Here is a 24,928-nt window from a genome sequence, read left to right on the forward strand (position 1 = left end):
AGTGGCCTGCTTGCTTTAATTTCTTATTTAAATTTGTAAGAGAAACCTAAGTAGTCATTAACATTTAAAGATTCTTGATAAATATTATTATAATATTTAGGGGAAGGTATAAATTAAAATCATCATCATCCATGGGTGTAGAAGTTTGAGTAAGAAAAAACTTTTTTTAATAATTAATTTTTTAAAAAGTATTAAAAAATAATAATAACCAAATAAGATTTGAAGCTCTTTTTTATTACACTGAGAAATTCCCAGAAAAGTACAAAGCCTATGAAAGTAGGAGCATTTCAGAAAACAAGACAGAATATTTGCATACATTTGTAATGATATTTTAGTTTTGATGTTTGAAAAAAAAAAAAACAACTCATGATTTCACATTGAAGCACACTGCTCATGAATTAAGTACCTTCTGAAGTACTGGGAAAGTATTTCACATCTCTTATATTTGAACCCGAATCCCTATAAATGGCTAAGTTATATTCTCTTTCTAGAGATTAAGTTCATGGTATGATTCATAAGAAAAATGATTTTATTGATTCATAGTGACTTTGAAGAAAAGAAATAAGAAATATGCACATTACACACATATATTCCTTTAAATGGTACATCAGATCAAAGTTGAATTAATTTAATAATCTTTAGTGTTGTTAATTGTTACCAATGAAAATACATAGATCCCACTACAGAAAAGAGGTTTGGTAATATCAGAATGATTCTCTGTCATATCAGTGTTTTACATCTAAGTTACATAGATAAATAGGTGATGTTGAAAACCATGCTGTTTCTAGCCTCAAAATCAAATAAATGTATGATGACATCCTAGAATCTTATCAAGTCATTGTGAAACAATAAGTAAAAAATATTTAGTATTTTTGCCAAATACAATGTTAACAGGGCACCAGAGGCTATAAAGTTTACTTAGTTAACTTTTGGTAATCTGGTAATTTTCAATGGTTTTGGGGTCACATCATACTTTTTGTTGCTGTTACTACTACTGCTAATAAAATAATAGTAAATGTAAAGGAGAAAACAAAAGAAAATAAATTAGATCTCTTGTAGTTCTTCTAAATACTGTTTTGGTTTATCCTTGAAGTGGAAATCAATTTTCCAAGGTTTGGAAAGAAAACAAAAGCATCTTTATAATTCACAGCATGTATTTTAGAGGTCTAATGATTTATCCATTGCCAGTGTGGGTTAGGTTGTCACGTTCTCTTTATTCAATGTCAACTGGTTCCGTAGCTATTAAAGCACTTAACTGTTTCTGAGCACAAGAGAGGAACAGTTCCAAACTGGACAGGCTTCTTTGGCGGATGACTTGATCAAGCTGTTGATTTTTTTTAAAGAGAGAGAGAGAAAGAGAAAAAGAATATACTTAGTTGAGGGCTAAAGAATATTACAGAAGCCCACTAGAGAAACCTTTTCAGATGATGATTTAGAAAATCAAATGGTGCTTTAAACTCAGAGACAGTGCAGTCACTATTTCTGGCCTATCATCTAAGCTGAGATGATAATCATTACAATTTTATAATTGATGTTGGTATTCAGTTATTGGAGAAATACCATAAATCTGATCAGAGTGATTTCAGATAATATAAAATAGTATATAAAAATACCAGTTCTTAATGAATATACAGACTAGACATCCACAAATATCATAAAAAATATAACAGATGCAAAAAACAGAAGAAAAACATGGTATAGAAAAACAGCATAATTACTCCATGCATAGAGTTTAACTGGGACAAAAGACAGGTGAGGATATAAACAATTTCCTGAAATTAGAGAAAGTTCTTGGGAAAGGTTTATTTTAAGAAACATGTGATATTGTTGAAACAAATTTGACTTGGTTTTCCCGTTGAGTTATAGATTTTTTATTAGGATTGTTTTAGTGTATCAATAACAAATACAGTGAACAAAACCATAGAGGCTTAGTAATAAAAGTCATATAACAAAGAACTTTCTGGATGGTAAGGATTATTGGATACATCAAAAAAGGGTTTCTAACTCTTCTGCCCTAAAAAATTGCTCATTGTGTAAAAATAACCAACGACAACACATTACCTACAGGTTATAGAATGGAGGAACTCAAAAGAAAGCCAAATAAATTCCATTTCATGATACACACCTGTCATATTTATGTAAAAGTTGACTATTCCTCCTACATGCTCCCCCCAACATAAAAGAAAAAAGACAAATCCAAATAAGAATTCTCTATTAAATTACACATCCATAATCCATTGAATTCAAAATGACTGAAAAAATGAAAGATTAAAATTTTGAAGTATCTTAAGAATTAATCAAAAACCAATATATTATATTTAGCAAAATCCTCATGTAAAAAGACTGAAAACTACTAAGACTCCCTTCAATTCTAATATTTTGGGATTTTAATGTACATAAAGAAGTAAGATTCCTATTTATCCTTTTTTCACATGGGTTTTTTTCTTTCTCTTCCTCTCTCAGATGATACCTTTAGGTGAATATATACCTTCTGCTTACAAGTCTCTATCAAATAAGACAGTTCATTACAAGATAAACCCCAGGTAAGCAGAGAGTTGTCTGTCTTGCTGACTATCATACCCCAGCGTCTAGAAGAGGGTCTGGCCACATGTTCAACATTCAATAAATATTTGCTGAGATTGACTGAATCAATAAATACTTAACCCGAATAGAGCAAGGCAATCTACTAGGAAATGATAGATGCACTTTTAATTCTAAAAGTAAAAACATGCTTAACCTAATTTAAAAGCTATGTAGGAGACTAAAGTTGAATTTTTTAATGTTTCATTTTAATACACATAAAACAGATTGAAATATAATTATTTGCGTTTTTATAAAATTATTTTGCACTTGGTCCAAATTCAAATAGTACAGAAGGGTATACCAACACCTTGGTCCGGTCCATTCTTAGTGGTTTCTGTCTACTTTGGGTGTTTTCAAGCATTTAAAGATAGGTTTTTAAAAAATATTTGGTCAAGATCTTGTAATTGTTAACTATGGCAGGGTTCACATAATCACTTTCTTCCACTGTCATTACTGGAAATTTTTCCTATTTCATTTTCAAGAAACTGCTTGACTGCATTCCATGATTTATTTAGCCACTTTCCCGTTGATAGACATGTAAGTTTATTCCAATTTTGTCTTGTTTATGAAGCAACAAGGAAATTTACAACCTGAGTGCACTCCCTTCAGAAGTTGTCCAAGGGTTTCTCTTGGACAGATTCTAGTACATGGAATTTCTACATCATAAGATTTGCATATTTTATTTTATTTATTTTTTTAGATGCAAAAATAATAATGATATAATTGCGGTTGAACATATGTTAGTATGTTCACATGGGCACTGTAGGAAGAATAGACTAGGAGAGGAGCAAGACAAAAAGCAGAGGTTCAATACACAAGGCCGTCAGTAAATATGTGAAGAATAAATGAAATTAATGAAAAAATATCTCACTAAGATAAAAAGTAAAATTTCTGACACTTCTAAGTAATTGACATAAAAATATTAGTCAATGGACTGATTAGACACATACTTCTCTCTTAGATGCCAAAGTATCTGTAATTCATTTTTACTGCCTGTGCAGTTGTTGTTTTCAGTGTTCCAGAATCCACGGAGTAATCCGCAACATTCTAGATGGGGAAAGCCAGCCTTTTGATTAGACAGACACCTAGCCAGTCACCCCTCTTCATCCATTCATGTCCAGTGCTTCTTTTAATTATTTATTTCATTTTTTATTGAATGAAAGATTCTTAAAATTCTATAGTGCTTTATAATTTCAAAGTTTCACACAGATGGTTTCATATAATCCCTTTTTTAGTTCTACCCCTACACTGTCCCTCCCCCCTTCTCTCTCTCCACTGGTAACCACTATTTTGTTTTCTGTATCTGTGAGTCTGCTTCTTTTTTGTTTTATTCACTAGTTTATTTTTTAGATTCCACATATAAGTGATATCATACAATATTTGTCTTTCATTGTCTGATTTATTTCATTTAGCATAATGCCCTCCAAGTCCATCCATGTTGTTGCAAATGGCAAAATTTAATTCATTTTTATGGCCGAGCAATATTCCATTGTGTGTGTGTGTGTATATATATGGATATATATCTATATCCATATATATACACACACATACCACATCTTCTTTATCCATCACCTGTTGATGGACACTTAGGTTGCTTCCATACCCTGGCAATTGCAAATAGTGCTGCAATGAACATTGGGGTACATGTATCTTTCTGAATTAGTGTTTTTGTTTTTTTGGTTATATACCCACCTGTGGAATTGCTGGGTCATATGGTAGTTCTATTTTTAGTTTTTTGAGAAACCTCCATATTGTTTTCCACAGCGGCTGCACCGACTTGCATTCCCACCAACAGTGTAGGAGGGTTCACTTTTCTCCACATCCTCGCCAACATTTTTAAGTTCTGTTCTTTCTGATGACAGCCATTCTGACAGGTGTGAGGTGATACCTCATTGTGGTTTCAATTTGCATTTCCCTGATGATTAGCGATGTCGAGCATCTTTTCATGTGCCTGTTGGCCATCTGCATTTCCTTTGGAAAAATGTCTATTCAGTTCTTCTGCCCATTTTTTAATTGGGTTGTCTGTAAGGACTTGCATATTTTAAACTGTGATAGTTATTACCAAATTGCTTTCCAGAGTGAGAGTACCAATTTATCAGTCCCATCTGTAGTGTATGGGAGGGCCAGTTTTCCCTGTTTTCTTTTTAAACAGTTGCATAGTTTTCCATTGTATATTTATAATTTTATATAATGGATTATTTTATTACTTATTTAAAAATTATTCTATTGATAGACATTTGAATTGTTCCTTATCTTTTGCTATTATAATCAATGCTGTAATGAACACCTATCAACACAGACCTCTGTATACCTATGCTAGCATATCTTATAGAAACTGCTTGAGTCAAAAAATATCTCATCTGCAATGTTACTTCTGTCATAAATCAGGTTTCCACATATGCATGAATCTGTCTTCAGGCTCCCTACTCTAACTCCATAGACAATTCACCTATCCCTATGCAAATATAATGCTGTCTTAATTATTACAACTGTATAATAAATGTTAATATATCACACATTACCTACCATATTACCAACCATACCATCAAATATTTCAGAAAAATATAAATTAATAAACACTTGTAATAAAATTGAATTTAAAAAGGAAACAATCAGACTACAGATAGTTCAATACCCTTTTTCTCATAAAATGCAAAAACCAAGCAAAATTTAAAAGTATATTATTTTGAGTTACATCAATAGGCAATATAACTTTTCTTTTTAAGGCCAAGGATATTATGCAATCAAAACTGAGGATAGGGCTTCCCTGGTGGTGCAGTGGTTAAGAATTCGCCTGCCAGTGCAGGGGACACGGGTTCAAGCCCTGGTCCAGGAGGATCCCACATGCCGTGGAGCAAGTAGGCCCGTGCACCACAACTACTGAGCCTGTGCTCTAGAGCCCGGGAGCCACAACTACTAAAGCTCGCGCGCCTAGAGTCCTTGCTCCGCAACAAGAGAAGCCATGGCAACCATGAGAAGCCATGAGAAGCCCGCACAACCGCAATGTAAAGTATCACCCCCCCGCCCTGCTCCCTCCAAGGGGCGAAGAAACAAAGACCCAATGCAGCCAAAAATAAATAATAAATAAATAAATTTATTAAAAAACACAACAGGATAGTTGTATTTGGAAGATGGAATCAGGATGAAATATGTTGATTCATTTTGGAGGTGGCTTCATGGGGGGTTGTTTTACTATTATGGTTCATAACATGTATATATATATATATATATATATATATATATATATATATATATATATATACACACACATACATTAGATATAATAATTCAAAGTCTTTTAGAAGCCACACCCCAAACAATCAGGAATTCAATTAAAAACAAAATTGATTTAATATCTTAGAATTTATGAATGTTAGATAGAGGAGAAACTTCTCCTTTTGACAGCGTATAGCACAAACTCATAATTGCACAAACTAGCAATCAACCTGCGATTGTTGTTAAGTAACAATCCTCTGGGTTATGCATCAGAATGAATATCCTGTAATTTCTTAAAAAGCAAGGATATGTACAAGGACAAAAAAGTTTGAGAGATTTCAATTTAAACATACCAAGCACTCCCCTTGTCTTGTTTGTGTTAAAGGTCAGCCTGGAACTAGAAACCATAAGATGATGGATGTACTGACTTTGGGTTTAGGTAGCTAAACTTCACATCTTTCCCCATGCCTCCCCAGAACTGTCTGAAGGCAAGAATCCACCAAATAAACAGGAGTTCAACACTTTAAGGGGCAAGAAGGTGACTGATACTCTGTGAGGAAGAAGATAAACTGGGCCATTTCAGATCTAAGATTCCAATTTGGTGGGTGCTTTCTGGGCATGGTATGTAAGATCACGTCTATGAGGGGGACACTTGAGACCTTTCTCTTATAGTTCAGGGACAATTCCTCTCTCTGAAACAAGTGCATCAAACTGATGTTCTTGGCGAATTCCTGAATTTCAACAGTTTCAGTTTTATTAGGCATGACCTTATTATCCTTTATTGAGGTAAGAAGAATTTTGGCAAAATATTCTTTTTGCACCCTTGAAGAGTGGGACTTAGTTCTGTTTTTGTGGCTTTCATCTCAAAGTGAATCAAAGATTTGTATTCTGTGACTTCACGCTGACAATGTTATGTCCAGGGTAGCTGCAGCAAACACTGGCTGTAGGATTTACAATCTCTTCATAACAGTGTAGCTCTAACTGCTTTGTTTTCCCTTCTATTTACTGTTGCTTCAGGTGCTGTTCAGCTCTTTCAGATACCTGAAAAAAACCCCTGGAAATTCTGAGGCTTCTGAAACACACACCTGGGCTTTATAAATCTTTTTTTCCCCTCTTTGTCATCTCTTCAGTTTGCTAGCATACTGCTGAAAACCATTTAAAAGCGTACATACTACTTATTAAAAGTTAATATTAAGCTTAGGGGGTAAAAAGAAGACACGACTTTCCGATAATTTCCTGTATTAGATTTACCTTTCCATTAGTATTTCATGCCATAGCAAAAGAAAAACAAAGCATCTCTAGACCTTAGCTTTTATTTCCTATCACCAAAACACAATATGATGCATGGTGAACTCATACTGGTCAAGAGAGCAAAATTCAAATTCAGCTACAGAAAAAAAAAAAAAGGCTTATTTTAATGGGACTGTTAAGAACACTGTTTACATCCCAGAAAATCTGATACATTGTTTTTGAATATATAAAATATATGTATATATAATTAATATATATATTAAATATTAAATACACAGTACTAATTGTGATTTCAATATCTTCTGGGCTTTCACCAATAAGATATACCAGAAGATGTGAAAATATTAGGCCTACCTTTATCACTGTTACTTTTCCAATCTGCCCTCCTACATATTTTAAACTTATGCTTAAAAAGAGATATCCAGCAAATCCACTGATAGAAAATTACTCATAAACATATGTTTTATGTTTAGTAATATGTTTAATGGATTCCATTTTCACATTCACTAACAAGCTCTTTCGTGGGCATTGAAGAAAGGTCAAGTATGATGATCCGGAACTGTAATTACTCAGGCGGATTTCCCAGTAGATGTAATATCATTGGGTAAGAAGGACTATTTACACCTTCTGATAAGAAGTGAAATAGTTCTTCAGTTTTTATTGCAACGCTGCCCTTTTAACAGTGCTGCTCGGGTATGAATGCCTTTATTTTTCTGACTTTATATGCATCCCCCACACATACACACATATCCACAAGCTGTTTCATTTACATGCTTGAGATTGAGCCGATCCATTGATTGATTGGTCAATCAGCTGACCAGTAACAAAGTTAAGACTGCCACTAGTAGTGCATTATTGCTCTGAGCCCCCAAAAAGTATACATATAGGACTTCCCTGGTGGTGCGGTGGTTAAGAATCCGCCTGCCAATGCAGGCGACACGGGTTCAAGTCCTGGTCTGGGAAGATCCCACATGCCGCGGAGCAGCTAAGCCCGTGAGCCACAACTACTGAGCCTGCGCTCTAGAGCCCGTGAGCCACAACTACTGTAGCCCATGCGCCTAGAGCCTGTGCTCCACCACAAGAGAAGCCACCACAATGAGAAGCCCGCACACGGCAAGGACGAGTAGCCCCCGCTCGCCACAACTAGAGAAAACCCTCACGCAGCAACGAAGACCAAACACAGCCAAAAATAAATAAACAAATTTATATATATAAAAAAAGTATACATATAGTGTGGCCTTGTCCTTAAGTGTATAATCTTTTTGAAGAGACATACACAATCATTAAAGAACAATTATGTGATGATATATACAGTAAAGACTGAGTCCAGTGGAAGGTCAGAATCAGGGAGAGATCATTGTGGGAGAATGTAGCAGAGAAAACATCACAGAGGTCGAGTAAGATCTGAAGAGGACTGGAACAGAGTACCAAGAGTGTCTCCTTAAAGAGGAGCAAGATGTGGAAGAAATTCTAGGAAAGCAGATTAGCAGGAACAAAGACCGTTTAGTGACACTGAGAAAGGAGGTCTGAATTTAGTGGAGTTTAGGAGTACTCATATATTCTTTCATTCATTCATTTATTCAATATTTATTCAGTACCTACTATGTGCCAGGCACTGTTTCAGGCACTAGAGAAATATAGTGGTGAAGAAAACAATTCTCTGCTCTTATATACTTTACAGTTTAGTTTATATTTTAGTTTGAGGAGACAAATTAATATTCTTCAGGTAGAGATCAGTATTATAAAAAATAACAGGGCTTCCCTGGTGGTGCAGTGGTTGAGAGTCCGCCTGCCGATGCAGGGGACATGGGTTCGTGCCCCGGTCCGGGAAGATCCCACATGCCGCGGAGCGGCTGGGCCCGTGAGTCATGGCCGCTGAGCCGGCGCGTCCGGAGCCTGTGCTCCGCAACCAGAGAGACCACGACACTGAGAGGCCCGCGTACCGCAAAAAAAATAAATAAATAAAAAAAAATAACAAAGTAGGGTAAAGGATTTGACAGGGACAGAGGGGACATCTTTTGGGTGGGATGATTAGAGAAAACCAACCATGCAAAAGCATCAGGAAAGAAAGTTACAAGGCAGATGAAACCGCAGAAGGAAAGTCCAAAATGTGGGCTTAGACTTGGCTTGAATAAGGACTGGCAATAAATAAAGAAGACAGGAGCAAAATGAGCAAGGTGAGGGGAGGACTGGTAGGAGAGAAGATCAGAGAAGTAGACAGTGTCCAGAGCGGGAAGGGCGCTATAGGTCATCGGAAGACTGGAGAGTTTTGAGCAAGGGTGTGACCATATTCTATGTCTGAAAAATATCACACTTGTAAGGAGTTCTCTGGTGGCCTCGTGGCTAGGACTCGGCGCTCTCACCGCCACGGCCTGGTTTCAATCCCTGGTTGGGGCACTGAGACCCTGCAAGCCGTGCAGCACGGCCACAACAACAACGATGACAATCACACTTGTACTGGGGACAAGAGATTGTTGGGGGGCAAGAGCAGAAGAAGAAAACCCAGTTAGGAGACTTTCGGTCTGGGGAAAATATAAAGTTAATCAGACTGTTGGCAGTAGAGGCTTAAGCAGCAGGTCAGGTTTAAAATATATTTTTAGATAGGACCAACTTGAATTGCTGATGGATTAGAAGTATGGATGAAAGGAAAAGAGAAGTGAAAGGTGATTCTTAGAATGATGGTGCCACTTGAGCTATGATGAACTGGAGGGAATTTCGGAAATGCAGGATAAAAAAGGTTTCTTTTATACTTTTATATAGCTTTTGTGCTAATAATAAGCATTGTGAATTGCCAATATGGCTATAGCATCGGTAATGTTTCTCAAGCTTTTAAACCTTGGAATTGTGTGTGTGTGTGTAAAGCATTCTTTGGAAAATACACCACAACTCAATTTTTCTTGAGAACTCCCCTAGACTAAAAACAAACTGTATATATAGGGAGAATATTATACTGGTTCAGTTTCCCCTTAATAAATAATCATGGAATTTTACTGGTAAGAGATTTTGAGACTGCTTAGTCTAACATCTACATTTTACAGTTGTGGAAAACTGATACACTGAGTTGTTAACAGACCAATTTCACAAACCTAATATGTCCTCCTACACATAAAAAATATACTTCTTCAAAATACATTTAAAAGTATTAGCCTGAGTTTATCTTTGCTTAATAAACCCTACTATGTATCAAGTAGATTCTGTGCCCTCACAATTTGACAATGGACATTTGACAATGGACAGATGGGATTCATCCCTAGAGTACCAGCACTATGACCAGAAAGGTGCTGACAACCATTCTGGGTGAGATGATATAACTATCCTTTCTCTCAATGTAGCCATGAAGGAAGTAGATTATGAATCAATTTTAAAACTTAATATGCATACATACTCATAATGGGCTGGTTCGTTTTATGAACAAACAATAAGGACTCATAGACTGGAAGATGATTGTTATTCTTGAGTGGTGATTCTTTCTATTGTGACATCTAAACATTTTTGCTTTAAATACCACCATCTTTACCTTTATCCTGTATCCTCAAATTCTGCATTTCGGCCTAAGAAAATTTAGACTTATCTGTAATATTACTGTAGCATTAATGGAAGTTCTATAGTATCTGTCTTATTACGGGTATACCAACCATAAAGAGTTTCTCTTTTAAAATAGTCTTTATATTTTCAGATAAGTAATAAATACTCTTTTCTTTATATTTGCAGAGAAGTAAATCTGACTGCAAGAGGGATATATTGTATATAAAGCTGAAGTTGAGATAGAACATCCCCTCTCTGGGAATATAACTATGTCATTATTGTAAATCATGTTGGAAGAGACTTTGAACCAACTTGAGGATAATAGTGATATAAATACATGTTTAGAATGACTCTAACTCTAAAAGATTCAATATGATCAGGAGAGTGATTTGAACTAAGGCGTGCCAGTTGCCTGGACCTGAACTTCTGAAAATGTAGACCTGACCTCTTTACCAAAACATTCACAGGCCATCACGTCCCATGAAGACTCTCACTCCGGAGTTCACATCTCCTACTCTCTTTGAGAAACTTTTTCAACTTTGAAATATATTTCAAGTCTATCTGACTATTTAGTTAAAAAATATCAACATATAAATTAGTTGTGTAACTTTCCACCAAGCACAAGATGAATTACAGATGCTCTTTCAGAGTAAATGGAAAACGGGTATAAAGAGTCTTAAACCCCATTGGCCACAACTAAAGAACTGTGAGTTTTGCTTTGTTTTGTTTTTGTTTTAAGATGTCTTAGGGTAAGTCAATTCTCTGTTTTTGAATCATCTAAAATAAGTTCTACATATTTGGGCAGTTCTGCCTTTTTATCCCAAACTACCATAGAATCCACTGGGAAATGGGAATACTCATTTTTGCTCTTCACTAAATCATCTGGGCAGCATAAACCAATATGTATTCCAGACCTTAATGTGCAGGCATACCACCTTGGAATACAATCTTATTCGATCTTATAAGTTAAGCAACAGCAGTTGGCCAGAAAAGGATGCACTGTGGTAGTGAGTGAATGTAGACACTAGACTTTCTAGTATAAACTTCCATATGTGAGGTTTAATAAATTTGAAAAGAATATAATTCTGGTAACAACTGCTTTACTCCGAATTCAGACAATTTCCAAAACATTTTTAAAAACCACAGATTTAGGAAAATTTTAGAACGAAAGAAAAGGTAACTAAAATTGTATAGTAGAATAGTAATTGTACAGTAATCCCATCTTAGGGCTCTGATCCATAAGGTTGTATTTACCTATTAATAAGTTCCATATCCTACTTTCTAGAGTTCAATGGCAAGAATTTATCTCAAATAAAAAATGGATTGATTCTGGCAAGACAGACTAACTGATTTTAATATGACATTCCACATAAAGTTTTTAATAAAATTTGTTACATGCTCCCAAACCATGAATAGCCTTGTTCTACATTTTTTTAAGACCTTGGTTAGTGCAAATATTGCAATCTGTAGGATGGCCTTTTGTAAATTAAATAACATAAAAATCCCAAACAAATATTGTTAAGTAACAAATTATTCAAGTACAACAAACACAAACTCTTGTATTTTCATCAAGTTTTAAAGATTTTAGCAATTCTTTTGTGTCAACCCAAGGAACAGTATCTGCCAATTACTCTCTATAGGGCTCTTCTGTTTTGATTTTCAGCAATTTAAATCTCACCTTATTTTGAAGTAGGAGAAAGAATTACATGACCTCTTGGGTTCTTGTCTTCCTGTGCTATCTTAAAATTCCCAGATAACTGATATATTTTGCCTTTTTACGTTTCAATGTACAAAAGCATGCAAAGAACTGTACACAAGGCTTATTTCTGAGCTCTCTGCACACATATATTGAAGTTGATTTACAGGGCAAAATTAGCAGTCCTGGATGGAGTCTGATCTTCTCTTGTTTTGAGAACAGTGTTACTATTATTACCTGCTATGCACAGGTGAATCTACTTATTGTGTTGTATTAGTTACCAATTACTGTGTAACAAATCAACCCAAACCTAGTGGTTTAAAACAAAAAACAACAAATATTTATGGTCTCCCCATTTTTGTGGGTCAGGAAACTGGGTGCAGCCTGAGTGCCTCTCACACACGGTCTCTACTGAGGGGTTACGATCAAGCTGTGGCTGGGTTGCAGTCAGCTCAAAGTCCAGCAGGGGAAGAAGCTGCTTCCAAGCTCACCGAGCGGCTGCTGACAGGCCTCAAAACATCCACTTCCAACAGAGCTCACGTGAGCTTCTCCACAAGGGTGCCTAATAACACGATAGCTGACTCTCCCAAAGCAAGCAACCGAGAGAGAATGAGAGCACGCCAAGAGAGCAAGACAGCGCCCGAGATAGAGGCCATGATCTTCCCAAAAGCCAACTTTGCTTCGCCCAGCCCAGGCTCAAGGTAAGGAAATTACATAAGTGCAGGGCATCACTGGAAAACCTCTACTGTGCATTATCTCATCTTTATTATCCTGAAACTCTGAGTGAGGCCACTAAGGCTTAGAGATGTTATGACTTGCCCAAGTGGCAGGGCCAGGATTCAAATCCAGCTGTGTATCACACTAAGCTATTCTCTAAACCACAACAGTACAGTGCCTTCTCAGATAAGAACTTCAGGTACGGCTGGGGGCTTTGGCACAGTATCTGTTTTGCTATAAATATGTAGGGGTTTATTGCATTGTGTACACTTGTGCAGAAACTTGTCAAGATGCCAAAATCCCTCTAGATATCGTCTTTAAAACATGTAATTATCTTCTCTTCCTAAAAGGTAGGTCCAGGAAGGTTTCTGTTGTATTAACATACAAATGCTTCCCTGAAAATGCAACAGAAGCATTTAAAGAAAAACTGGCACATCAAATACATCACATATGCCTTAAAGAATCTGTAAACCTCAGTGGCTGTATATAAAACAATTGATTACTTCTTTCTAGGTCCATAACGAAAGAAAGGGGAAATGTTCATAAAGGCACTGTGTAGGACAGACCTCACCTTGGGGTACCTCTGAGGCTTTGAGAATCTGTGCTTATCTTCGTTTCCACTACTGAGAGAAGGGGCTATGTGCCCAAGGGTGTGCTGCTCTGCAGCTGGGATGCACACCTGATTCCCATTAGGAAATCCTCAGTATTCAAAATAGAACCAATGGAACAAAGAAACATTTAATCAAATGGAAGTTAGTGAGAATAGACTTTTTTCCTCTCATTTTAAATAGGGCTGCTCTTCTTCGTCATTCAGGATTTTACAGTGTGTACTTGATCACTGAAGCCTGGAAAAAACACACCACCATCTGTCTGGCACATTTTAAAACAGATTTATCCTACTGAGTGAACCAAGTGGGAAAGCACCTGTCAGTCCTCCTAAAATCCCAGCTGGATTGAGAAATGTAGGAAAACCCTAACCTTCCTCCTTGTAAGCAAGTAAAGGAGGTTTGGTTTAAATTAAGAAAGCTAAATTTGGATATTATTGCCTAAAAATGGTAATAGCACCTGCTCAAAGAGAAGATGCTGAAGAAATTTAACACTGGACACCTTCCAAACAGAAGATATGAGAAGTCAGGGATTATGGCAAAGCTTGAGAGTTCTTTCTCCAATATCCACTCTTCTTTCTTACCAATAAAATTACAGTTTAGTCCTAGGCAAAATGGGAACATCCTCCAGGTGTCATTCCCTTATTGCTGCCAGGGGTAGCTAAAGAGACGTGAGTGCAAGTTGTTGGGGAGGAACTCCAAAACAGCTCCTTAAAAGTGGGACAGACGCCTGTCCCGAATTTTTTTCCCTTTTTGGTTCTTGCATCTTTCCTTTTTCCTCTATCACAAATGTGTTTACTGGAGCTCCAGCTGCCATTCTATAGCGCTAATCATGTAAGCCAGTGCTACAGATTAAAAAAGTACAAAGTCAGAAGGATCCTGAATCTTTTATGATTTTGTTAAGCTTCCGTAGCTTTAAACTGCTTACCTCTGGACTTGCTTATGCCATTGTTATTTCTAGTTTCTGTTACTAGGAGGCAAATATAAATCCCAGTGCTAAAGGTACCAAGTTTACACTGTATGTGTCTACTAGTATAATAGAAACAAAAATTTACTTGAGGCTCAAAATGTTGTCAGTGAGACTGAAATTTCCACTGAATTGGAAATTTTAATTTGGACACTGAAAAACAACTAATAGAATAAAATATCCTGTAATGGCTTAAGAGTATATTAATGGTAAAAAATAAAAATAAAATAATCATAATGATCACGTTGTGCCCATCACCTGAACATATATGTACGCAAGTTGCATTGGCAAGTGCCTCTTTTATTTTTTCCCCTGTTCTCTGCTAGAGTATTTCATCCACAAACTAGAAGAGTGAAAAACACCTAAAAATGTTAAAAAAAAAACATATAAAGGGGATGGATTTAAAACTACAGCAGTGAAATTTTGCCTAGGCAAGCAAGTTAACTTATAATATCTGGAAACATAAAGTTCCTAATCAATTTAAAAATTATGAATATTATGGATAAAATATGATAGTTTTGTCCCCAGGAAATTCCAAGCAATTTTAACTTTGGTAAGTGGACAGGACATTGTGGCATAAATATAAATATATATTTATATTGACTCTCTATCAGCTTCACACTCATTAATTGGTGTTCATTTTCCATTCACCATGAAATTTAATAATACATATATTTTAAGTTGTCACAAACCACTTCTGGAACAAAAATGTATTTAACAAATACTTCAAGACAGAGTGAGTAGAACCAAAGACATTCTGATCTCAACTATACAGTTAGGGAACTCAATAAAATCACAGCACTAACAGCTAACACCAAAAGTGAACTTTTTATGTGCCAAGCAATGTAAGCACTCTACATGGGGTAACTCATTTAGTTCTCATAATAATCCTATGTGAAGTAGGGACTATTTTAATCTCCATTTTACAGATGAACAAAATGTGGCCAAGAAAGGTTAAAGTACTTGCCCAAGTTTATGAATCTAATAAACAGCAAAGCTCAGTTTTAATCCAGGAAATCTGATTCAAAACCACACACTCCTAATCATATACTATCCTTCTCTCACTAAGATGAAAAGTATACCTATGCTATGCTACAATGTTAAAGTTAAAAGGCTTTCCCATAAAATGGGACAATCCAGTAATGGTATACAAATGAAAGGAAGAAAAGACCAAGAATCTTCTCTTCCTTCCTTTAAAAATCTGTAGGGAATTTGCAAAGCAGAATTGGTGGAATTTTGGGTAGAAATTTCATAAACTGATGGTATATAGCCCAGAGGCATTTGTAAGGCTGGTATAAAAGGTATTATATGACTTCTGTTTCTATTTCAATCATTTACTTTTCTTGTCAACTAAGTAACAATGATCTTCTGTATTTGCTTTTTTATACACACAAAATAAGCAAATGATTGTAAACTAGAATTCCTAAATAACCATCTCAATTAATAAAAATTCTCATCACCTATATTTATATATTTATATTTACAGGTGAGAAAGGTTCAGAAAACTATCTGGCAAAGTAACTTAAGTGTAACCCATCTTCACCAAGCATTACAAATGCACTGGAACTGGGAAGTAAGATTAATGAAGGTGGGGGGATAATTTTATTAAAAAAAAGTTATCCATAAGTGAACACCTTATTTGAGATACTCCTGAAATACCATATAAAGTAGCAACACAGTCCCAAGACATCTGCTCTTTCTCCACTACAGTGTACAGTCTGAGGATCCACTTAATTAAGGCAATACAGCCAATGCATTGAAACGTTTTCTTCTTGTGTTTTAATGTGAACAAATCCAGCCAATACACTGAAACTCTTTTTTCTTGTGTTTTAATGTAAACAAATGACATTATGCAAGGGAACAGAAGGATCAATTAATCTAAATGGTGTGTGGTAAAACAAATGCAGACTATTATCATATAGAAATTCCATGGGTATGACCTATCCAAATGACTTACCACCTCATTTACTACATAGGTATCACTATGCTTGGATGAAAAATGATCGTTTTGCTGATGTATGCCCAGATTTCTCTAAATAAAAGACATGATGGAGTTTAAAGTCTTTAGGAAATGCCAATATAGTGACTCTGAATATAACCATATATATTAAAAATCTGTTAAATGTTAAGTATGATAAACTAAAAATCTAGTCATATTCTCTGAACAGAGGTTGGTTCTGTCTATTTTTCTTTGAAACTTTAGCAGTCAAAAGCTATATGGAATCAGAGGAAAGAAGCCGAGGGAATACTTCCTAACTTATTCTATGAGGCAAGCGTTACCCTAATACCAAAGCCAAAGACATGAAGAGAAAACTACAGACATCTCTCATGAACGTAGATGAAAAAATCCTCGACAAAATATTAGCAAATCAACCCCCAAAAAGTATAAAAAGAATTATATACAATGACCAAATGGGCTTTATCCCAAGTATGCAAGGCTAGTTCAACATTCAAAAATTAATTATGGGGGCTTCCCTGGTGGCGCAGTAGTTGAGAAATCTGCCTGCCAATGCAGGGGACATTGGGTTCGAGCCCTAGTCTGGGAAGATCCCATATGCCGTGGAGCAACTGGGCCCGTGAGCCACAATTACTGAGCCTGCGTGTCTGGAGCCTGTGCTCCGCAACAGGAGAGGCCGCAATAGTGAGAGGCCCGCGCACCGCGATGAAGAGTGGCCTCCGCTTGCCACAACTAGAGAAAGCCCTCGCACGGAAACAAAGACCCAACACAGCCATAAATAAATAAATAAAGCAAACTGTCAACAAGTAAAAATAAATAAACACTATAAAAAGAATTATGTAATCATCACATCAACAAGCTAAATAAGAAAAATCACATGATCATATCAATAGATGCAGAAAATTGTGTGACAAAATCCAACACACACTTATGATAAAAACTCTCAGTAGACTAGGAAGGGTGGGAACTTTCGCAACTTAAAAGAGACTATCTACAAAAACCCTTGAGCTAACATCATAGTTTAGGTGGTAAACTCAAAGCTTTCCCACTAAGATCAGGTACAAGGCAAGGATGTGCCCTCTTAGCCACTCCTTTCATTATCATACTAGAAGTTCTTGCTAATGCAGTAAGACAAGAAAAGGAAATAAAAGGTATACAGATTTGAAAGGAAGATATGAAACTGTCTTTGTTTTATGATAAAGATGGCATGATTGACTCTGTAGAAAATCTTACAGAATTGACAAAAATTCTTAGAACTAGTGAGCAATTATTGCAAGTTTGCAGGATACAAGGTTAATATACAAAAGTCAATTTCTTTCCTATATAATATATATAATTATATAATAACTATATATTATACTTATAATGTAATGTAATAATTATATTATTATATAATAATGAACACGTGGAATTTTAAATTAAACACACAATGAAATACTTAGGTATAGATGTTAACCAATATGTACAAGACCAATATGAGGATGACTATAAAACTGATGGATAAAAATCAAAGAACTAAATAGGATAGATACTGCATGTTCATGGATAAACTCAATATTGTCAAGATGTCAGTTCTTTCTAACCCACTCTGTAGATTCAATGCAATCCCAATCAAAATCCCAGCAAGTTATTTTGTGAATGTCAGTAAACTGATTCTAAAGTTTATATGGAGACGCAAAAGACCCAAGAGAGCCAACTCAATATTGAAGGAGAAGAACAAAATTGGAGGACTGATGCTACCAGACTTCAAGACTTACTATAAAGCTACAGTAATCAAGACAGTGTGGTACTGATGAAAGAATAGACAAATAGATCAATGAACAGAATAGAGAGTATAGAAATAGACCCCCATAAATATATCAACTGATCTCTGACAAATGAGCAAAGACAATACAATTGAAAAAAGATTGTCTTTTCAACAAATGCTGCTGGAAAAACTGGACATCAAAGGGCAAAAAAAAAAAAAAAAAAAAAAGAATCTAGATACAGATCTTATTCCCTTCACAAAACTTAACTCAAAATGGATCACAGACCTAAAAGTATATTGCAAAACTATGAAACTCCAAGGTGACAACATAGGAGAAAAACTAAATGACCTTGGGTATGGTGATGACTTTTTATAAACAATCATGAAGACACAATCCATGCAATAATTGATAAGCCATAATTCATTAAAATTAATGATTTCTGTCCTGTGAAAGACAGTATCAAGAGGATGAGAAGACAAGTCACAGACTGGGAGAAAATATTTCAAAAGACATATCTGACAAAAGCCTATAATTCAAATATACAATGAATTCTTAAAAATCAACAATAAGGGGGCTTCCCTGGTGGCACAGTGGTTGAGAATCTGCCTGCCAATGCAGAGGACACGGATTCGAGTCCTGGTCTGGGAAGATCCCACATGCCGTGGAGCAACTAGGCCCGTGAGCCAAAACTACTGAGACTGCGCGTCTGGAGCTTGTGCTCCGCAACAAGAGAGGCCGCAACAGTGAGAGGCCCGCGCACCGCGATGAAGAGTGGCCCCCGCTCGCCACAACTAGAGAAAGCCCTTGCACAGAAACGAAGACCCAACACAGCCAAAAATAAATAAATAAAATTTAAAAAAATCAACAATAAGAAAATAACCTGATTAAAAAAATGGGTCAAAGACCTTAGCAAATACCTCACCAAAGCAGATAACTAGATGGCAAACAAACATATGAAAAGATGTTCCACATCATGTGTCCTCAGAGAAACGCATACTGAAATGAGATACCACTACACACTTATTAGAATGACCAAAATCTGGAAAACTGACATCACCAAACGGTGGTGGGGATATGGAGCAGCTCTTATTCATTGCTGGTGGGAATGCAAAATGGTGCAGCCACTTTGGAAGGCAATTTGGTGGTTTCTTACAAAACTAAATATACTCTTCTCATATGGTCCAGCAATTGTGCTCCTTGGTATTTACCCAAAGGAGTTGAAAATTTATGTCCACACAAAAACCTGAACATGGATGTTTATAGCAGCTTTCTTCATAACTGCCAAAACTTGAAAGCAACTAAGATGTCCTCCAATAGGTGAATGGATAAACTGTAGTACATGCAGGCAATGGAATATTATTCAGCACAAAAAAAGAAATGAGCTATCAAATCATGAAAAGACATGGAGGAAAGTTAAATGCCTATTAACAAGAGCAAGAAGCCTATTTGTTCCTCTCTTTCTTTAAACTTTTATATTCATCCAGCATTCCCTACCATTTTTATCCTAGTAATATATCTTATGCTTAAAACTCAATAGTGATCACTCCATTTACTTCTCTGAAATGTATATATTTAAAAATTAAAAAGACTTGCTATGATCATAAATCCATTGAGCCTTTTCAGAGATTAAATTATAATTTCTGAAGTCCCTTCACTGTGAGATCATCAGAGATGACATTAATTAAGGACTGCTCAATTATAAGTCCATGATAGCATTTGATATAGTCACCCCTCCACGTAAATCATTTTTTTCACTTTCCTTTTGGGCAAACTTTTAAAACTTCACTTCCTAACAGTCTTCCCATTGCTCACTTTGCTTCAGCCATCCTGTCTTCCTTGGCCTTTCTCAAATACAACCAAGCACTCTTTCTACATCCGCCCATTGCACATGGTGTTCTCTCTATCTGGAATGTCCTTCTTCTAGATAGCTTCATGACTTATCACTCTGTACATTCACATCTCTTCTTAAATGCCAGCTCAGTTCATCACTGAGGACTGCTCTCACTCACTTTAAAATAGTACCCCTACTCTTCATGTGCATCACTAACTATTGATTCTTTCTCATGACATTTATCATCCCCAAATATCATACATTTGTTTATTGTCAGTCCCATACCGCATTAAAAGTAAGCTCCCTAGAAAACCCTAAGGAAAATGGGGATTCTGATGTATTTACTTCTGTATCTCCAAGGTCTAAAACAGTACCTGGTACATCGTAGGGGCTGACTAAACGTTTGCTGAATTTATTGAATAAAGAACAAAAAGAGAAGAGATACTTACTAATTTGTTTTAGTAACTGTACTTTAGAAAAAAATACCGTAATACATTTTCAAAATTTTCAAGAGCCAAATGGTATATTTACCTTCAAAAAGATGTATAAATTATTTTAAATGATTTTAAAAACCTGCAAATTATTTTATAAAATAGTACACTAGTGATGGTATTCTTTAAATTTACATAATCTATTAATAAAATACAATATCACATGAAATAGAGGTTTGCATTGTAAATAATTGATAACTGAGTGCCTTTATTTTTATGGTACATAATCAGGACGAACGGGGGAATAAAAGAATTAGTAACGATAATTTATAAATTTATTTGGAAATTATATACATTTTGAAATTCATAACACAACAATAAAATGAAGAAATTGTCAAGTTTCTTAATTTCTATCACTGAAAACCGGGAACTGTTATTGAGAATCACTCATTTTCTAAACTTTGTTAGATCTATTAATACAGTGAATGTTCCAGACTAAATTTTTTACGACATTGGTAATTTTGTGCTTCTAAAACCAGAAGAACTAATTAATGACATATTGAAATCTCTCTGAAAAGACAGTATTTTGGAATGATCCATTAGCATATAACATTCTAAGTCCTAAAACGTCCTGGAACCTCAAGGAGTGCTTAGTTGGATCTAAGGAGACTCCTTTCAGTGGTCTCTGGATGCATAAGCTCTGCTTCCTTCAGTAGATTTTAATAACCAATTCTCTCATCACTATTCTCTGTGCATCTCAAATAAAATATTAGCTACTTGTATCTTTTAAAAAGTACTATTTGAATCTAGGCCACACCGTAGAGATACAAATTTTCTCTCAAAAAGAACTTTGCCCTTGTCTGCAGATGCTTCCTTATCCATCTCTGAGTGGAGGAGAAGTGGCCCTGTACCAGTCACTATGGCTGCAAAACAAATTACCCCCAAACTCTGTGGTGTAAAACAACCATTTATTATGATCACATATTCGGTGGGTTAGGAACTGGAATATGGTGCAGCTGTGACAGCCTATCTTTGCTCCATGATGTTTGGGACCTCAGTTGGCAGACTTGAAGGCTAGGAGCTAGAATCATCTGAGGACTCATTCACTCTCATATCTGATGGTTGATGCTTGTCCCCCCACATAGGCTACTTTCAATTTTGTCATTGCCTGGTGGTCAGATTTCACAAATGAGTGTTTCAAGAGAGAAAAAGAGATAGGTGGAAGCCTTATTGCCTATTATGATCCAGCCTCGAAATCACGCAGTGTCATATCCATCACATTCTATCTGTTGGGACATTCAAAAAGATCGGCCCCAGACTCAGGGGAGGAGAAACAGACTCTGCTGACCGACGGAGAGTGGCAAGAAAATGCTGGCCTGGAAACACTGCTGTGGCCTTCTTAGGAGAATACAACCCACCACAGATCCTAATTGGATGCTATTTTTTAGCATTCTCAGTTTCTTGAGGGTGTTACTTCTACCTCCGGTTCAGATGACTGCTGGAGCAAGTCAGTATTCACCTAAATTACAAGAGGTAATATCGGTCTCTGAATTGTAGTCAGGAAGAATAACTTCAATATTTATGGGACTCAAAATGTAGGAAAAATCAAGATCGAGAAATAATAAATATGGAAGATTAAGCAAACAATGATGGGATAACATATTTGAGAGACAAGTCATTTTCTCTATTGGTCTTATTTTCAACAAACCACTTGCAATTGGACTTGCTTTTTTTCTTAAACAGTTGTAACAACTTCCTTAAAAAACACATCATACCACGTCTCCTTGAAAACTATGCCCTTGCCTACACGTACGTTTCTGTCCCCAACATCTTGGAGTGCCTTCCTTAGCAAGTAGAAAACAAGGAGGGAACAAGATGCATGTACATTCTTACCCTACTCACTTCACAGAAACCCCATTCTTAATCCTGTGGGTTTATACTGCTCTGTGAGTTGAGCAGCATGAAAATCCTCCTGAAGCCTCAATGCAAATGTTTCTCTAATCCTATTAAAGCCACAAAACACACCCAGATGAATGAGTAGGAAACTGAGCTAGAGAACTCTCCCCGACCCCAGTACCACTGTCAGTTTTGGCACTGACTTCATTGGTCAGCCTCTCCCTCTAAGTACGGCATGGCTTAAATGGGAAACCAAAACTCTGGCCTTCTCTGTCTAGGATACTCAAGTCAAACCTGTATGCTGTTTTAGCCAAAGCTCTGGAGAGGATTCTGAATATACTTTTTAAATGTAAAGAAAAAGGGTTGAAATAGGACATATAAAAAGTAGACACAAAACAATACAATGGTCTATTTAAACCGGTTTTCTCTTTTTAAAACTAAGATATAATCATATATCATATATTTAAACAAAGGATTATATAGCAGGAAGCAAAATCTCTCCCAGCCCACCTCCTAGAGATCATTGACCACATTTTTCTTTTGTTTATTAAAATATATTTTGCATTACAACACACACACAGAGGTATATAGCAAAATATATTTAAATATACAGGATCATATGATTCAGGAGGTTTTTCAACCATATCAACAAATGTAGATAAGCATAATTCTTTTTAGTAAACACACAGTATTCCATTTTAACATAATTCATTTAACCAGTCCCCTATGGATGGACATTTAGGTTGTTTCTAATTTTGAAATATCAAAAAATAAAACTCTATTGGGTGAATATGTGCCACGGGATATTTAACAAAAACACATTTTCCGATGTGATAAGGACTGACTGTTAAACTTTCTGTAGTAGCTTAAAGGGCAGTTGGAAGAGAAGGTTTCTTAAAGATGTACGCATATAAGATGATACTCTACTTCACAAATCAGAAAAGTTAATCTGTTAAAATGTGTTGGTAGTAACAGTTAGGGCTTGACTCTTGTTAATGAGGCCCTTGGGAAAATATAAACACTCTTCCTGAATTCAAATCACGCCTGCGCACCACATTCTTGTCTTCAGCTCGAGCTTCTGGCGTTCCAGCCTGCAATTGAGGCCTTGCATCAGATGCCAAACTAAACATTTGGGAACAAGAATTGTAATGACCTCCTGTTTATGTTTGTTTGTTTTAAGTAATTTAAAAACATATAACATGAAGTAAAACAGAAAAATTAGGATGGGGAAATAACTCTAAGAAATAGGAAACTGGATATCTTTCAAAGGATTTTCTTGGATATTCATACATTATTCAGAGCATATAATTAATTGTCAGTGTAGATCAGCATGACCTTTGAAACAGAGAAGAAGGAAGGAGAGATATGAATTCCATCCAGACATTAGTGAAAAATACAAAAAAATAAAATTACCTGAATGCATGGGATAAGAGAGAACAGAGGTTCATTCCAGTTCACTTTCCACATCTCCATGTCTAGTGAAGTTTGCATGACTGACTAATGGGCATTCTAGTGAAGCCACGACAGATTGATTACTGCTGTTGTTTTTTTAATCATGAACTTTTTCATGTAGTTAAACCCTGCCTCATTCTCTATTTTAAGAAGGGAAAATAACTGTCTGCCCCTGAAGGCTTTCATATTAAACATGTCAAAGCATATTACTGATGATGTAAAAAGCACTTTGACATGTTTAGCATGAAATACTTCAGTGTCAGAAAACTATTCTCTTCTTAAAATGCCAGATTGTTCTCAAAGGCCTAAAGGAGTCTGTGGACTTATTAAAAGAATGTGCTAACATCCCCTCCATTAGTCTTTACAATGTACGTTCCTATGGAAGAAGGTTCCCTTTGGTGGAGTAGTAGTGATTGGAAGGAGGCCGGGGTTGGGGGGTGTCTGAGATGTTGGCAATTTTCTGCTTGACTTAAGTTCTGGTTATACAGGTGTGCTTTCTTTGTGAAAATTCATTGAGTGGTATTCTTAGACTGTAGTTAATTTCTCTTGATATTTAAAAGATATTAATGGCTTATTATTGATAATCAGCACAACCAAATCAAAAAAGAATGTTTCTACACTGATGAAACAGCTAGTTTTACATTATTGTGAATCACTGTGTTATGTACTTCCTAAGTACAAATGTTTTCTTAATACTTAATTGAGAGGATGATATAATCAAGGGTTAATTTATATGATTTTCTTACTTTCATGTATATTAGTATAATTAGTACTATGTCTGAAAGAAAATACGCAATTTCCTCCAAATAATGACAGTAAAGACTTATTAAGCACTTATAACATGCCATGTGTCAGGCTCGTTTATATGCCCACTACCATTTAATTCTTAAAGAACTAGGAGCTTTCCTGCTGAGAAACACCATTCTAAGGTGGCACTTTCTGAATATTCAATAACATTCGCTATTGCTTGCACAGAATTTTCTTTCCTTTAGATCTGCAGGTTCTTTCACTTATTCAAGTATAGCTGAGGACCTATAATATGCCAGGCATGGT

General features: G+C 35.9%; 1 protein-coding gene across 8 annotated transcripts in view; it reads right to left on the reverse strand.

The window, feature by feature from the left end:
- Positions 1–341: 341 nt before the first annotated feature.
- Positions 342–24,928, reverse strand: part of CCDC91 (coiled-coil domain containing 91) — a gene marked incomplete at its 3' end in the record, with an annotated part of 371,630 nt that continues 347,043 nt past the window's right edge. For all 8 annotated transcript variants that reach the window (XM_079937340.1, XM_079937341.1, XM_079937344.1 and 5 more), the window contains one exon: positions 342–1,324. In XM_079937340.1, the coding sequence (XP_079793466.1) occupies positions 1,214–1,324 (111 nt within the window). The remainder of the gene's footprint in view (positions 1,325–24,928) is intronic.

This window comes from Stenella coeruleoalba (assembly GCF_951394435.1).
Source record: "Stenella coeruleoalba genome assembly, chromosome: 11".
In the NCBI taxonomy this organism is placed as follows: Eukaryota; Metazoa; Chordata; class Mammalia; order Artiodactyla; family Delphinidae; genus Stenella; species Stenella coeruleoalba.